This window comes from Chiloscyllium plagiosum, chromosome 21 (genome assembly GCF_004010195.1).
Source record: "Chiloscyllium plagiosum isolate BGI_BamShark_2017 chromosome 21, ASM401019v2, whole genome shotgun sequence".
NCBI classification, from domain to species: Eukaryota; Metazoa; Chordata; class Chondrichthyes; order Orectolobiformes; family Hemiscylliidae; genus Chiloscyllium; species Chiloscyllium plagiosum.
Genome location: NC_057730.1, coordinates 36,953,712 through 36,969,883, shown reverse-complemented (window position 1 = coordinate 36,969,883; position 16,172 = coordinate 36,953,712). Strand labels below are relative to the sequence as shown.

General features: G+C 40.6%; 2 protein-coding genes across 3 annotated transcripts in view; one reads left to right on the top strand and one right to left on the bottom strand.

Annotated features, from left to right (window-relative positions):
* Positions 1–5,266, top strand: part of mettl4 (methyltransferase 4, N6-adenosine) — a 52,150-nt gene extending 46,884 nt beyond the window's left edge. The window contains exons 1-2 of one of the 2 annotated variants that reach the window (XM_043711833.1): positions 1,009–1,071; positions 3,490–5,266. In XM_043711833.1, the coding sequence (XP_043567768.1) occupies positions 3,745–5,052 (1,308 nt within the window). In that variant the 5' untranslated portion in view covers positions 1,009–1,071; positions 3,490–3,744 and the 3' untranslated portion in view covers positions 5,053–5,266. Of the gene's footprint in view, positions 1–1,008; positions 1,072–3,489 lie in introns of those variants that run through there. The other variant, XM_043711832.1, reaches the window with a different exon arrangement.
* Positions 5,267–8,504: 3,238 nt separating this feature from the next.
* The window catches only part of tmem184a (transmembrane protein 184a), a 43,256-nt gene continuing 35,588 nt past the window's right edge, over positions 8,505–16,172 (bottom strand). The window contains exons 6-9 of the mRNA XM_043711834.1: positions 14,125–14,216; positions 11,557–11,726; positions 10,527–10,724; positions 8,505–8,750 (exon numbers count right to left, since the gene is read on the bottom strand). Of these exons, the coding sequence (XP_043567769.1) occupies positions 8,506–8,750; positions 10,527–10,724; positions 11,557–11,726; positions 14,125–14,216 (705 nt within the window). The 3' untranslated portion in view covers position 8,505. The remainder of the gene's footprint in view (positions 8,751–10,526; positions 10,725–11,556; positions 11,727–14,124; positions 14,217–16,172) is intronic.

Here is a 16,172-nt window from a genome sequence, read left to right as displayed (position 1 = left end):
TTGGAGGTGGCGGAAATGTGGGCGGATGATACACTGTACATGGAGGTTGGTGGGGTGGTAGGTGAGGACCAGTGGGGTTCTGTCCTGGTGGCGGTTGGAGGGGCGGGGCTCAAGGGCAGAGGAGCGGGAAGTGGAAGAGATGCAGTGGAGGGCATCGTCGACCACGTCTGGGGGGAAATTGCGGTCCTTGAAGAAGGAGGCCATCTGGGTTGTACGGATTTGGAACTGGTCCTCCTGGGAGCAGATGCGGCGGAGACGAAGGAATTGGGAATATCCTCTCCGCCCCCACCCCACTCTGGCCTATCACCCTCACCTTGACCTCCTTCCACCTATCGCATTTCCAATGCCCCTCCCCCAAGTCCCTCCTCCCTACTCCCTACCTGCTGGACACACTTTCCTCATTCCTGAAGAAGGGCTTATGCCCGAAACGTCGATTCTCCTGTTCCTTGGTTGCTGCCTGACCTGCGCTTTTCCAGCAACACATTTTCACCTGGACTATAACCTGGTGTTATGTGACATCTGACTTAGTTTGCCCTCGCCCAACATTGGCACCTCCACATCAAGTCAATAATGGTCTGTCCTCATCAAGGCAAGAAAGTTGTAAATCTGTGGGGAAAGAGCAGGAGAGCAAATGTGACTAATTGGTCAGAGCTTTCAAAGTGACAGTAAAGTCATATGGTCTGAATCATCTCCTGTGCTATAATACAACGGCAATATTGTCATTGTCTTAACTTCCAGGACTAAGTGAGTCACTGAGCAATGTTTTAAATCAACAATAGCAGCAGAAGACAATTCCAGAGTGTAAAATTCAAACACTCCAGCCTTTCGCATTTATTAAAGGTACAGTCGAATCAGCTTATGATATAACTTCCTCTTCCTGTGATGTAACTTCCTACTATGAGTTGGGCTGTTTGCATGCTGGATGAGGAAATAATTACCTAGTCAGTGTTTATTCATTTCAATGGTTGAGATTTGGACCTGTTAAATTCCTAGTTCCTCAGCAGAGAATCAAAAGGAGGAGCTCTGGAAGAGTGGTGCACAGAATCCTCTAATAGAGACTGCTGTAGTGAAGTGAGTGTCACATTTCTTTTACACTATGTCCCAGAGAGAATAATGGACAGTTACATTTTGATTCTGTGCTGGAGGAATTTCCAAAAATTCATTACAACCTCAGTAGTGTTATTGCTGGACTAGTCATCGAGAGACTCAACTAATGTTCTGGAGGAAAAATAAACCCCAAAGAGTCGCAGATGCTGGAAATCGGACGCAAAAGCACAAATTGCAGGGGAAACTCAGCAGAGAAAGCTACCAATCTTTTCTTAGCTACAATCAGTTCTGAAGAAGGGTCACTGGACCAGAAACGTTAACTTTGCTTTTGGTCCACAGGTGCTGCCACACCTGTCATGATTTCCGGTTTCTAATGTTCTGCAAACCTGTTTTTGAATTCTGCCATGGCAGATAGTGAAACTTTGATTGAATTAAGAGTTCTGACCGTGAAATCGTTGCAGATTGTAAGGCAAAGAACCATCCTGCTCACCGATGTCCTTGAGGGAAGCGTACTGCCATCCCATGATCACTGGATAAACATATGGATGAAATAGGCTTCAGATTGGTTCCACAGGTCGGCACAACATCGAGGGCCGAAGGGCCTATAATGTTCAATGTGCCTGGTCTAGCCCATATGTAACTCCAGACCAACCAGCAATGTGGTTGACTCTGGTAATTTAGGGATGAGCAATAAATGCTGGTCTAGTCAATGCCACCTGTGAGCAAATAAAAAAACTAAACCAAAGCATGTCTGCCTACACTGGAAGATGTTACAATGCACAAAAACATGGGAATAGGAGTAGGCATTTAATGCCTTGATCTGTTCTTATATTCATTTAGATCATGGTTGATTCGTATCACCTTCGGTATATCTACAAAATGCCTCATGCTTGACTCAGCTGCTCGAACTCTGAGGCAGCAGATTGTGGGTTCAGGTTTCACTGCAGAGATCTGAGCACAAAATCCACGTTGCCACCGCAATGAAATACTGAAGGAGTGCAAGAATGCTTGAGGTGTTGAGGTTGGGATGAGATACTTAAACCTGTCTGACCAGTCAGGTTGCTTGGTACTATTTCAGAGAGCAGGAGTACTCCCTGATGTTCTTGATCAATATTCACCTAAATCAGATCATAGGGTAATTTTCACATTCCTGTTTGGAGGATCTTACCGTATGCAAGTTGGCTGTTGCATTTCCCTCTTCAAAACCGTCTAGATATGTGTTTCAAAAATACTTCGATAGGTAGCTGCAAACAAATCCATTTTCTATTTCAAATTAGCAGTTTCGTAGCAAAAATTTAACAAATTAGAAAACAGGATCTTGCACATATTCAGAAAAATGTCTTTATTTAGAAAATTATTTCCACTAATACATCACAACAATAAATTTGGAATTTGAATCCTTTCATTGTTCAAGTAGTCCATGTCAGATCTGACAAATTGTATAGATCATTGCAAAAACAAAACACACAGAAAAATGTTAGACTCTGAAAGGGAGTCCCAGTTTTGCTACATTGTAGCAAGTTCATTGTGGACAAACTTTGACTCCGTTGTATGAGAACTGCAGTGGTAATGTAGCCTTAGTCCAACCCAAAGTCGGTTTAATATTATTTTTCTCCCTCCAATGATAATCTTATTTATAAGATGAAAACAGTTGAGCTCGACTCCAGAACTTCAAGCCACAGGATTACCTAGTGCCACAGTGTGCAATTATGTTACAACAGCTGACAGCAAAACTGAATGGGAATTGTTGATAGAATTGCATATCCAAATATTTTAACTAATAGGAAGGAATTGTTAGAAGTTGTAGAGAATCTCTGTGCACTGACCCAACATCCCAAAAACTCTGGAACCCATGAAAAATTCTTCCCCCTCTACCACCTTTTTAATAATTATGAAGTCATCAGACCAATCCAGTAGGGAGGGAGTGAGGACTGCAGATGCTGGAAACCAGAGTTTAGATCAGAGTGGTGCTGGAAAAGCACAGGGTCAGGCAGCATCCGAGGAGCAGGAAAATCAATGTTTCGGGCAAAATGTTCCTGATGAACCTGACCAGGTTTTGAAAATGGGAAAGGCTCATAATAAATGCGAGTTAACTCATTTTAACAAGGCACAGTGTGGTACCCTGTGGGAGGTGCTGTCCTCATGTCAAATTGCACCACAACTGTTGAGATTTTACTACGATACTTTTCAAATCAATGTTTGCAGGGAGGATTCTGGACCTGAGTGAATCAAATGGTCAGTGTGATGTAGCTATCTCAGTAGTCAGGTGCAGCAGTGCACCTTATACAATAACCTAAACTATGACACTAACCCTTATGGTGTATGGATTATTTATTGTGCTTTCAAAATCTATTTTATGTTTGGTCCTCAAGAACAAAGTTTGTGCTCACTCGTGATAGTCTCACTGCAAACTAACTTAATTTTTTTGGGTTTAATCCACAGATTTCCATACTGGTGTTCGGAAATTTCAAGTTTACAACTGAAGTAGCAGCTAATAATTTGCTGAAAACCGATTTCTTTGCACATCTTTCAAACAAGTGAGGGCGGAATGGGGAGAAGCATGTTTGTGGAGGAGAACTGAGTCAGTGGAGAAAGGGAAGTAGGCGAGTTAATGGTGAAAGAAGAGGCTGGGTTATCAGAGTGGAAGTAGGAGTCAACACTGAAATTCTACATTCTTTACTGCAAGTGTTGGCAGTGATGTCTGTGGTCAAGAGCGACACTGTGGGATGGCTACTGGATCACCAAGCCTACGTCAACCAGTCATACAGATGCTGCCACCACATGCCACTTGATACCCGATGCTGTAGATACATTTTCAAGGCAGCATATTTTGACATTGAGAAGCCCCACATTGCTGACACAGAAACAACAGGAGATCAAGAGACAGTGTGTGAAGACTCAAGAACAAAAGGTAGAAAGCGCAAGAGGAAACGTCATGCACTGAACCAGGGAGAGGTAGAAGCACAGGAATACCATAAGCAGGTCTGCCTGGCTATTCGGAGTGGCACCAGAAAGCTGATAGAGCAAAGCACGGAGCTTGGGAATCAAGGCATAGTCCCAAAGGTACTGGCTGGAAGGGAATGCATTAAGAAACAAATCAGTCTGGTGGTTGCTGACTCCATGTTGGTGGAGCTCTGCTCAATGGCAAAGCAGATGGCACAGGAACAGCACCAGCCTGTGCAGGTAATAAGCGATGAGGCAGATTCCACAGCAGACCTGAATCTGCTGGGCCGCCTGACTGAAAACAGTACAGACTGTGCCAGAATTGTAATGTTGATGGGACAGAGGTACTTGCTCCCACCACACTCCAGTTTTCTCCTGTCAGATATCTCCTGCATGGAACCCATCTTGGGCTACAAAAAGTATGACGTGATTACTTTGGACCCACCCTGGGAAAATAAGTCAGTCAAGAGAAGCAAAGGCTACAGTCACCTCTTCCCATGGCAGATCCAACAGATTCCTGTGCCAGAACTCTCGGCTCCAGGTTGCCTGGTGGTGAGCTGGGTCACCAATCGGCAAAGACACCTGCGCTTTGTCAAGGAACAGTTATATCCCAGCTGGTCCGTTGAGGTAGTTGCCGAGTGGCACTGGGTGAAGGTAACCAGGTATGGAGAGTTTGTCGTCCCTTTAGACTCTACCCACAAGAAACCCTATGAGATCCTGGTTCTAGGCAGGTATAAAGGAAGCTCAGAAAGACAAAATGGTGAAAATGTCACCGAAACGGCCACAGTGCCTGACCACAAGCTGCTGGTCAGTGTTCCCTGTCTCCTTCATTCTCACAAGCCGCCACTCGGGGAGGTACTGAAAGGATTGACCAGACCAAACCCAGACTGCCTGGAGCTGTTTGCCCGAAATCTGCAGCCCGGATGGACCAGCTGGGGGAACGAGGTACTTAGATTCCAGCATTTGGACTACTTCCAGGAGTTTGACATAGGAGGAGGAGATAATGACTGCTGTATTCTCAGATATCAGTCATCTGCACCAGTCATTCCTCCCTCTTGTTAACAGCATCTGAATCAACTGTGGGTCCTTGCAAAGAATGCTTTTTTTTAGAGGGGGGGGGGGGGGGGAGAAGCTGGCTCTTCATGCAAGGAGCTAAAATATTATTTTTTGTATTTACATTGAGGCATAATTGTGCATAAATAAATTTTTTCTAAACTGATTTTTTTTCCCTTTCTTCAGAGATGGAGATTTCTGTTTGAAATCTGATTATTGCCAAGACTTTTATCACCATTCATAATATCCCAAAGTACTTTCCAGTCAGTGAAGCATTTTTGAAGGATATACAAGAGCCAATTTTAATATGAAGTCCTGTAAGTTGCAACATGATGGCACTGTAATAGTGTCCCTATCTTTAGGCCGAAGACCTTGGGTTCAAGTCCCACCTGCTGTTAGAGATATGTCATAACATGTCAGAATAGGTGGTTTTAAAATACCTACAGCAATGTGATGAACAAATAACTTTTTCTCCTGATGTTGGTTGAAGGATAAATGGTTGCTGGGGTACAAGGGAGAACTCCCTTTCTCTTTGAAATAATGCAAGGGAATAGTTAACATCCATTTCTTTTCAACATTTCTCAAAATGACACCACCTCAGACATTATGGACTCCCCACTGCTGTCCTGGAACATCAACCTGGATTACGTGGTTAAGTCTGTGGAGTGGAGATTGAACATCATCTTTTATTCAAAAGAAAAGAGCTCTACACAATAGTTCATAGTTGACACTTAACACCAAATATTAGTTGGCTGCAGTGAGATGATATTTCTGCAAAGGAAGTAATGCATTGTAGGGCTTATTTGCTCTCCTGACATTGTGTATTGCTTCCACACAGCAATTCCTGACCAGAGACATTCATGCCAACAAGTAGACATAGCTGGAACTCATGCAGATATACACAGTAACGTCTTTTTATTTGGAGGAAGGAGGATGAGTGAAGGAGTGAATTGTTGAACAGGTTGAAACATAAATGAACAGAGGAAAGTGTTCAAACCATCATGCATGAGGATTAGCAATTGGGAAGAAAGTGTTAAGTTGCTCATCTAACTGGATTCTATGATTTCAGTGCTAATTAGTAAACTACATTTTTGCCAATAGCTACCCTGATAAATAATCATAGAAAAATACATTCAGATTCATTACTGTATCATAGGGTTATCTTAACCTTGTTGCACTTTTGCAATAACCCTGTTGTCCATTGAAACAATACAAGTATCAAAATAGCAGTAAGTAATAATTTTAAAAATTGGTTAAGAACCAGGTAAAAACAAAGAAAGACTCAGTCCATTTGCTTCATAACAAAATTAGAGATACAGTTCATAGCCTGTAGATACAATACATACAATTATTCTTACACTTCCCCACAAACGTTTAAATGCATTCATAATCATTTAAACTTGTACTCCAACTCTTTAATCAATTTATGATGTTGTACTTCCTCTTAAATTGAAGAATGTAAAGACAATGTAAACTGCTTGGGAATCCTGAATCTGCCTCTATAGTTGCTGATTTCATACAACCATCAGTTCTTGAAGTTAAAATAGTTGTTATCACAATCAAACATTTAACTACGAGAGGTGGACATAATTTGTGATTAGTTATTTGCTTTTCAGCATTTGCCTTTAAGTTTGTGAATTCAGAGTCTGGCATGGAAGAACCATTTACCATTCTGTACCTCTCCAGTCAGCATCAACAGCAGTTATACAGCACAGCAAGTGTACATAAACACTGAAGATCGTTCTTCCACTGTTGACTGTCAAATGTAGGGTACCCGTTTGTTCAATTGTTGTCCATTATTTAAGCAAAGTACACAGTAGAATGCTGCATCCAGTTAGACTGGTCCAATTTGAATGTACATTCTCGATGGTGTCCAAACTCGTTTTTCAATCCAATAACACACAACTTCTCCATTTTTACACTTTTGTTTAAAAAAAAGTCTTGGCTCTTGTAAGCCCATCATATAGGAGAAAGGAGGAGTCACAAGTGCAATGAGCCCACATAATTTCAGCAGTTGTGGGCATGGTGAGATGGGGAATGTATTGCTACAGATTGTATTTCTTTTAGCAAGAATAACATTTCAATAATTCATGAGATGTCTGTGGCACAGGTGAGGTCAGCAATTTATCACCCATCCTAATTGTACATCAGAGAGTTGCCTTCTTGAACGGCTGCAGTCTGAGAAACGAAGGTACTCCTACACATTTCTGTTGTGTTGTACGTTCCAGGAATTTGGCCTGGTACCTTGTTCAGAATCAATAGCGTGCGACTTGGAGGAGAAATTGTAGATAATGTTCCCATGTACCTGCTGCCTTTGTTCTAGGTAGTAGAAATTGTGGATTTAGAAGGTGTTGAAGTCGTCTTGAAAAGTTGCTAGTGTAACATGTAGATTTTACAAAATTGGCACAATGCACCACTGGTGGAGGAAGTAAATGTTTAAGGTAGTGCACAGGATATCAACCATGTGACAGCTTTGTCTTACATGATGTCATGCTACTCAAGTGTTGTTGCAGCTCCACACGTTCAGACAAGTGAAGAGTACTCCATCACATTCCTGACTACTGCCTTCCAGACAGCAGAGGAGCTTTGGAGGCACAGAATTAACAGCCTTTGACCTGCTCGTGTATCCACAGTGTTTATGTGCCAGATCCAATTAAATGTTTCTCGTCAATGATCCCAGAATATTGATAGTTGGAGATTGATGGTGGGAAGATATTGAGGAAAAGCTAGTTCTAAAATGAATTTATAATAAAAGGCTACAGTGCAACAAAGTTGACAGACATTGCATTGATTTGTCATTAACTAACCAGGTATTTAAAAATTTCAATCATGGGAAATAAGTATATCCTTCAGTGATTTTACACAGAATGTGGAGATAATCTCTGAAACAGATACCTTAGTTGTGTGAGATTCTTTAAATCAATAACATAACAACAAGCAATCCAGAGAACAGATCAATGTCCAGTCTGTCCCACTGTATGTAGGAAAGAAACTGTGCTGTTGTGAGCAAGGGAGAGGGGTGTGAGCACAAGAGGAAGCATGCACGTGCAAAAGGGCGAACATGACAGCGTGCATGTACATTATTGGAAGAATGTATAAAAGGATGAGAGTATGATGTATGCACAAAGACTGCATGCAAGCAAATAGGAGATCACAAGAAAATGGACTTTAAGTGTATGCATATGTATGGAACATCATACACCTGCAGCTGGGGTTACTTCCAGTAAAATTCCATGGCTTTGCTGGGATCTGCCTATACACATTGTTCTACTTTCAGATTTAGGAATTAGTTAAAGTCAAAACACTTTGAAGTAAAAGAAAATCAAAGATTGCAGACCAATTCCAAGGAAAGGGGAACAGAATGATTCCTGATCTCTGGAAGGATGAATGAGAAAGATGAGTCACTACCTGTCTCAGCATCTCATTTCTGTTTTTTTCTCAAAACAAGACAAATACTCAAGTCTACAGCTCATCCTCAGAGCTGATGAGGATAATCTTCTCACCAGTTTTTCGGCGGTTTGCAAAATGGGTACATGCTTGGGGCAAGGTATGTCCATTATGTCTGGGTGTTACTTCATCTTGGGTTGATTGCTGTGCATACTGCTGATAGGCTGGGGAGAAGTTGTGGATCGCATCCTGCACAATGTCATTTGGATTCATAGTCTCCTTTAGGCCGCTGGATATGCTTTGCATGGGAGCTATGTTACCTGTGGACAACAAGTTAGTCAAGTGAGAGTTTGAAATATTCAAGGATTAATTGATTACAGACAGTGTTGTGCTTTTTCTGCTTCCAGACACCCCTATTTACTTCAAGGGTAAAAATCAATTGTCACAGCAATCTAAAAGAACCTAGACCGTGACGCAATCACAGGGTATGTCCCATCAATAGCATTGTAAAAAGAGACCATTCAACCCAACTGGTCCATGATAGTATTTATATTCCACAACAGCCTCTGCACACCCCATCTAACATCAGCACAGTCCTTTTCTCGTACACATAGTTAATTAGCTCTCCCTTAAACATATTTACGTTTTTTTACTTCAACTGCTTTATTTGATATTAAGTTCCACATTTTAATCATTCTGGGCAAAGAGGTTTCACTTCAATTTTTGTTTTGTTTTGATTTATTAGTCTATTATTATAAATTGTTTCTTTTGTAAGTCAAATTATCATCTCCAACTTGCCATTCACAGTTACTTTCAGTAGTTTGGAAGTGATCAGACAGAGCAATTGTGTCAGTGGTGCAGAGTGCAGAAAGGAGAACAGATAGATTGGAACTACCCTGGAAGTCTATCAGCCAGGACAGAATCAGTCACAGGGCTCAGCTGAGGTGTGCTTCAGTGAGCAGCCTGCCTTTATTAATAGACCCAATAGGGAATTGAACAGAAACTTCTTTACTCAGAGTCGTAACAATGTGCAAGCTGCTACCATGGGTGAATAAAGCATTTAAGAGGAAGCTGGATAAACATGACAGAGAAAATAACAGTGATTTCTACTAAGTGAGCTGGTATTAATTTGGAAGTGCTTCACGTGCAGCATGATTGCTTGCAAAGACCGGTTGTGTAAGATGGCCCATTTCTGTCTTGGAAACCTTGACATTCATTCTTGGTTGGTGAGTGACCAGAGATTCCCATCACCCACATAATCATTTTCTCCAGACTAGAAGGCGGACAACTGAAAAAAAGATCATGAGTGTTTTCTTCAAGACAGTGATACTTGTTGTTTCAACCTCAACAATACCTGTTGTTGTCCATCATGAGCATGAAGATCATTTGCCTCAGTCCTATATGCATGAAAAGAGTAGAGATGGAGAGAAAGTAGTTTGATTGGGAAGTGCTGGCAGGACATAAACTAAAGAGTCGTGCTCCTAGTGTGGAAGGTTTTTAAGTTTTCCAGTGTATATTGGTTTTTAGATTTGAAAAGTCAATCATCCTTAAAATAAATTCTCTCAGCATTTAGAAATTGAGTGTATGAATAGTTCATGAGCAGAGCTTGCATCTGGACAATATACAAGATTTCTGAAAGTATAGTGTCTTTGTGACTTTTCTAGCCAGTTCCAATATACTGATGATAAGGAATATGTGACAAACTAAAGCACCTTATCTTGAGATCGTGAAAAGCGCCAAATAAATACAAATTATTCTTCAATTATATGAACAACAATTTGCATGGTTGCCTTAATTTTGTTTGTGTGTGTGCGTGTGTGTATAACAAGCCATTTCCCAACATTTATTCCTTTTTTTCTTTCAAAAAGCAGAGGTGGAGATAGTTTATTTTTCCTCTGCCTTGGCAAGGAAACAAAGGCTAAAAATAGCAGAAAACTGCAAGTTGGGATCTGTGAACTAAATTTTACACCTTGAACTTAACTAGGTAACATCTGCTCTAAATCCCAAATTTCATCACTGAGGCGACAAACAAATAACTTTAGCACTACCTATTCCACTAGTCAGCTGCTGGAGCTTGGAGTAGTGGGTCTTCCTACCTGGTGTGGTCTCACGCTTTTCACTGTACACTTGAGATGGATAGGCATAGCGAAGGGCAACGGCAGCAAAGAACATCTCAATGCAGATGATGAAGTTCTGGTGGCCTGCAGCCACTGTCCCTGCCCTGACTTCATGGCCATCAATAATCTGGACTTCTGGAATTACTCCACATTTCTCCAAGATCGCTAGCAGCATTCCTGAGGGAATATGATCCAATCCACATTAGGAGGTATAACAACTTATGTGCCATGTTAATGGAGTGAACAATAGAATTTAAAATATATGTCTCAGCATCACTCTCAAACATCACTAAGCATTTAATTTGCAAATTGCATTTTTTGTTCTTTCATGACATGCTTGCCCATCCCCATTTGCCCTTGAACTGTGTGGTTTACAAGGCCATTTCAGAGGGCAGTGCAGTCAACCACATTGTTGTGTGTCTGGACTCATGTGTAAATTGGGTAAGAATGGCAGATTTCCCTAAAGAAAATCAGTGAACCACATGGGTTTTACAAAAATTGATGGTCTCATGGTTACTATTATGGAAACCAGTTTAATGTTCCAGATTTATTAGCTGAATTTGAATTTCACCAGCTGCCATGGCAGGATTTGAACCCATGTTTTAGTCATTATCACCACACCACCAGAAATGCAGAAACTTAACTGGCCAACAAGCTGCCATTTTGTGCACAGCCATGACACACAAATAGAAGCTCACATCTGTCTTCACTCAGAGTCAATTAACCTCGAAACGATAGATTCCAATGACTTCTCCGCAATGTTAAATACCTGATTTCCTCCTATTTTCTGGAGTTCCTGAATCTAGCATGACATTATGACATTTGCAATTCTTTTAACATCAGATCCTGGGGGCCTGTCCATCCCTCCTTCTCCCCCCACCCCCCATTATTTTTGGTGAAAAAGTCAAGTTCCTCAACTTCACTTATTTTCATAGTACTTTGTTAATTTTTTTTCTCAATTGGAGTAAAGTTATTATAGGTTTTTAAAAGAGACACTCTGGATGCTCACCTTGCCAGAAGGAGAGAAAAATAACAGATTTCACCGTCAGGAATTTCAGAATAGGATCAAACGCACTGAGGAGTTCACTTGTGGCGAAGTAAAAGAGGAACAATGCATAGAGTGCAAGACTCACAGAGATGTTATAAATAATAGTGATATATAGATATCCACTTCTCACACTGTGGAAATAAAATGGACAATTAATTTGCAACAAGAGAATTCACTTGCATCTCTAAGCATTTTCTTAAGTTTTTTTTATCTCAACATTTTTTCGTATGGTCTACTTATCAAGTTCTGTGTTTGCCAGGGTCCATCTTTTAGAACTTTGCTAATGTCAATACTAATACAGATAGATTTTGGTAGGCACTGGGTTTTCCACTTGCAATCTTCACTCTACAAATGTTACACATTGAGAAACTCCACTTCTAGAATTTGGACATTTCAGTATGGACTTTTAGTACTAGTTCTCGGGGAAACAGAAAAGGACGATCTCGAAATTCTGGATTACTACTGGCTTCAAACTGTATTATTGCTTCAGGCTACTAACGACTAACTAAGACTTGATGTACTCTTGCAGAGATTACAGACTGGATTAAATGAGAAAGCAGCTGCCTAGCTAGACACTGAAAAGTTATTAAGAAAAAAAATTGTTTTTGAATCTGCAAGAACAATATAAAAACAACAATTTTAACATGTTTGAAGAGCCAAACCAGTAGCAGAGACAAAGAACAACATCAAGAGAGGATTAATTCTTCAATCTCCCAAAGTAGAGAAATTTGGCCACTTCAAGTTCCATTACTCACAAAGGTTAAAAGTATCTCTGTAAAACTGCTGTGTTTTAGTGGCAATAATAGTGAATCTTTAGTGGGGTTTGAAATATTTGCTAAATCTTACTGTCTGATATACTGAAACAGTAGAGAGAATGTTTAAGAAGTTCCAGGAACTCAGAGGCTATAGGACTGACCCAAAAACATGACATAGGGAGACCAAATATCTTTATACAGCAATTACACTGGTCCAACAAACCCCTACAATTCCAACTTCCTGATGATAAGCATTGTCCCAAAAAGGGAACTTCTTTCTATTCGATGCCTTCTTGGGATCAACTTTCCTTCAATCCAAACCATGGTTTTGGTCTACTGCATCTCAATGACTCTGCCACAGTGTCAACTCCTCTTGTGCATGGCTATTCTTTATATCTTTCCCTTTTCAAACAAGTGATAGGTCCTTGGGACAATATGCCCTAGCTGCTGAAGCACATTTCACCAACATTTCTTTCGCTTTATCCATTCCCCACCTCCAAGTAAATTATCTTACAATTTTCATGCAAGTCAGAAATCTGTGGGGAAGTTACAGTCAAATTATGGAAAAGTATTGTAATACAATAGGTGACGAATGGTCCAGATAGTGTTCAGAAAGAGAAACCATTTCCTCTGGTGGGAGAGTAGAGCAAATGGAGGTGTACTGCAGCCAGTTCTCCCCTAAAGAGAGCTATTGAGGTTAGGAATCAATTGGAAATTTCAAACTGAGATTATTATGAATTTTATTAATGGTTACAGAACAAGAAGTTTAAATGGAGTTGAGACATGTTTCAGCCATTAAATGCCAGAGCAGTTCCAAGAGGTAAATAGCTTATTCCAGTTCCTATCTATTATTTCATCCTATATTAGAGATTGGTAGAAATATGTCACACACAGCTCAACTTTAGAGCCTATTACTACGATGTTCTTACTCAAGGGGCTAATGTGTCGAACTTATTTGGCAATATTACATTCTACCTGGAGTCAGCTAGTTTCCAAGCCACAGTGGCCACAAACAAGTTAAGTTGTACTAATATTAAACATTAACTATGTATAAACACAAATATTATATATTTAAATATTTTTAATAAACACACAAGGTTAAATATTTACTTTTTTGCATTATGCCTTTTATTTTTGCTACCACCTCTATCTGTTGCCAAGAAATTTGATAATTCACCTGTTCCCACCTTGCTTCGCTACTTTCAGTCTAAACCAGCCACCAATAAATGCAGACAATCTTTATTCAAAACCTCTGACGTTCTTGTATCAGTTGCTATCACTGCAACAACCGCACCCAAATGACCAAAGATGTACTTGTTTTCCCACTTGTCTGGTCACCTAGTCATCTAGTTTACACTGTACACAAATAAGACAGAAGTGTGTGTTGCCACAAATACTTGGTGATGCTATCTTTTACTTAGTCTATACTATGAGAAATATTGTCTCAGGTATGCTCTTCCAAAGATATTGCTTAAATGAGTGAAGGAAACTTTTCTACTGCTTTGCAATACGAGCTTAACCTTCCATACAACAGAGAATTAAACGACTTGGTTTACAGACAATTTATCCAGGAAAGCTGAATTTAGAGACAAATAATTAAGTCAAGAATACTTTAACCTCACTTCAATTGACCTCAAAGTACCTAATCCCGCTCTTCACATTACACCTGAGGAAGAAGCATTTTAAAAAAGTATTAACTAAACAAAGATTTTAAGTTTTAACAATAAAAGCCAGAGCTTACATTTGAAAAGTGATATTTAAAGTGCCAACTTACTCAAAGTCTCCATCGTGATATTTGCCATACACTTGCAAAATAATGGTGATCACTGCCATTAGAGGTTTAATCACGCAGAATTGTAGGGTAGCCTAGAAGGGGCAGGCAGCAGGATTTGTGGTAAGCAACAAGGAACTAAAACATTAATAAAATGTAATTTAACATCCCTAACACAAATGAATCAACTCCCAAGTGAATAAAATACTCTCAAATTTAGGACAAAGCAATCAAAATGGCAGGGTCAATTTCTTCCCCTTTTATCCCTTTTTCTCACTCACATGAACATTAAAAAAAATTCCACCAAATACACAAAAAGCACATCTCCACAAGGAGCAAAGAACATTTGAGCAGGTTCCCTCTTTGGCTGTATATGAAGCATCACTACAGGAAAGCACATAAAGAAAGATTTGCAGTTCAATTGTGCCTTGCACTGTCAGGACCACACAAGATACTTAATAACCAGTGGAGCACCTTCTGAACTGCAGTAACTGTTGCATGAAACATGACAGCCAAACTGCACACAAAAAAGCCCAATAGTATGATAATAATTGGATCACTGGGTTTAAGAATAAATACTGACCAGGATACCAAATGGAACTTCCCTGCTCTTCTTCAAAATAGTACTACCCAAGAGGGTAGATATGGCCTTGGTTCAATGTCTCCTCCAAAAGATGACACCTACAACAATATAGCACACTCACTACTACATGGAGTATGACTTGTGTGCTCAGTCCCTGGGGATTGAATTTGAATCATATATAATATGTATACCATATATAATGATCAAGTTAAACTCTGCAAGAGAAAAGCTCTATTGAAGGCAGTTTCAACCATAGTCTCAGGTGGGATCGGTTTGTGATGTGGAAATCTAACCGACTGCTCTCTTAGTGTTGAAGCCAACCCTCTCTTTCATCTAATGGCCACACTAACAGTCATTGAGATGGACAGCACAGAAATAGACCCTTTCGTCCAACTCGTCTCCACTGATCGGATATCATAAATTAATCTGGTCCTGTTTGCCAACATTTGGCCCATGTCCCTCCAAACCCTTCCTATTCATGTACTGATCCAAATGCCTTTTAAGTGTTGTAATTGTACTAGCCTCCACCACTTCCTCTAGCAGTTCATTCTATACGCGCACCACTCTGTGAAAAAGTTGCCTCTTAGGTCCATTTTAAATCTTTCCCCTCTCACCTTAAACCCATGCCCTTGAGTTTAGGACTTCCCACCCCTGGGAAAAGACCTTGATTATATATCCTATCCATGCCCCTCATGATTTTATAAACTTCTGAGGTCACCCCTCAGCCTCCGACGCTCCAGGGAAAATAGCCCCAGCCTATTCAACCTCTCCCTATAGCTCAAACACTCCAACCCTAGCAACATCCGTGGAAACCTTTTCTGCACCCTTTCGAGTTTCACAACATCCTTCCTATAGTAGGGGGACCAGAATTGCACGCAGTACTTCAAAAGTGGCTGAACCAATATCCTGACAGCCGCACATGACCCCTCAACTCCCATACTCAATGCGCTGACCAATAAAGACAAGAGTACCATACGTCTTTTTGCACCCTTTCAGTATCAGCTAAAAGACTAGTCAATTGTAGCACCCAACTCATGCATAACGATCAATTTGTGAAGACATGCTCAGAGTTAAAGGCTGTGACAGAGCTTTAGATTACTGTTTTCTGCATTCATTTGGCTGTCACTGGCAAGAGAAAATATTTCTCCAAACCGAATTAACCTCAAGCTAGTGGTGGTCATCTTCTTGAATACTAAAGTGCTAGTCAGGCCATTTCAGAGTGCAGCGAAGAGCTAAAGGCAGCTCAACCACATTACTCTGAGGTAAAAACAATGACTGCAGCTGCTGGGAACCAGATTCTGGATCAATGGTGCTGGAAGAGCACAGCAGTTCAGGCAGCATCCGACGAGCAGCAAAATCGACGTTTCGGGCAAAAGCCCTTCATCAGGAATAAAGGCAGAGAGCCTGAAGCATGGAGAGATAAGCTAGCGGAGGGTGGGGGTGGGGAGAGAGTAGCATAGAGTACAAT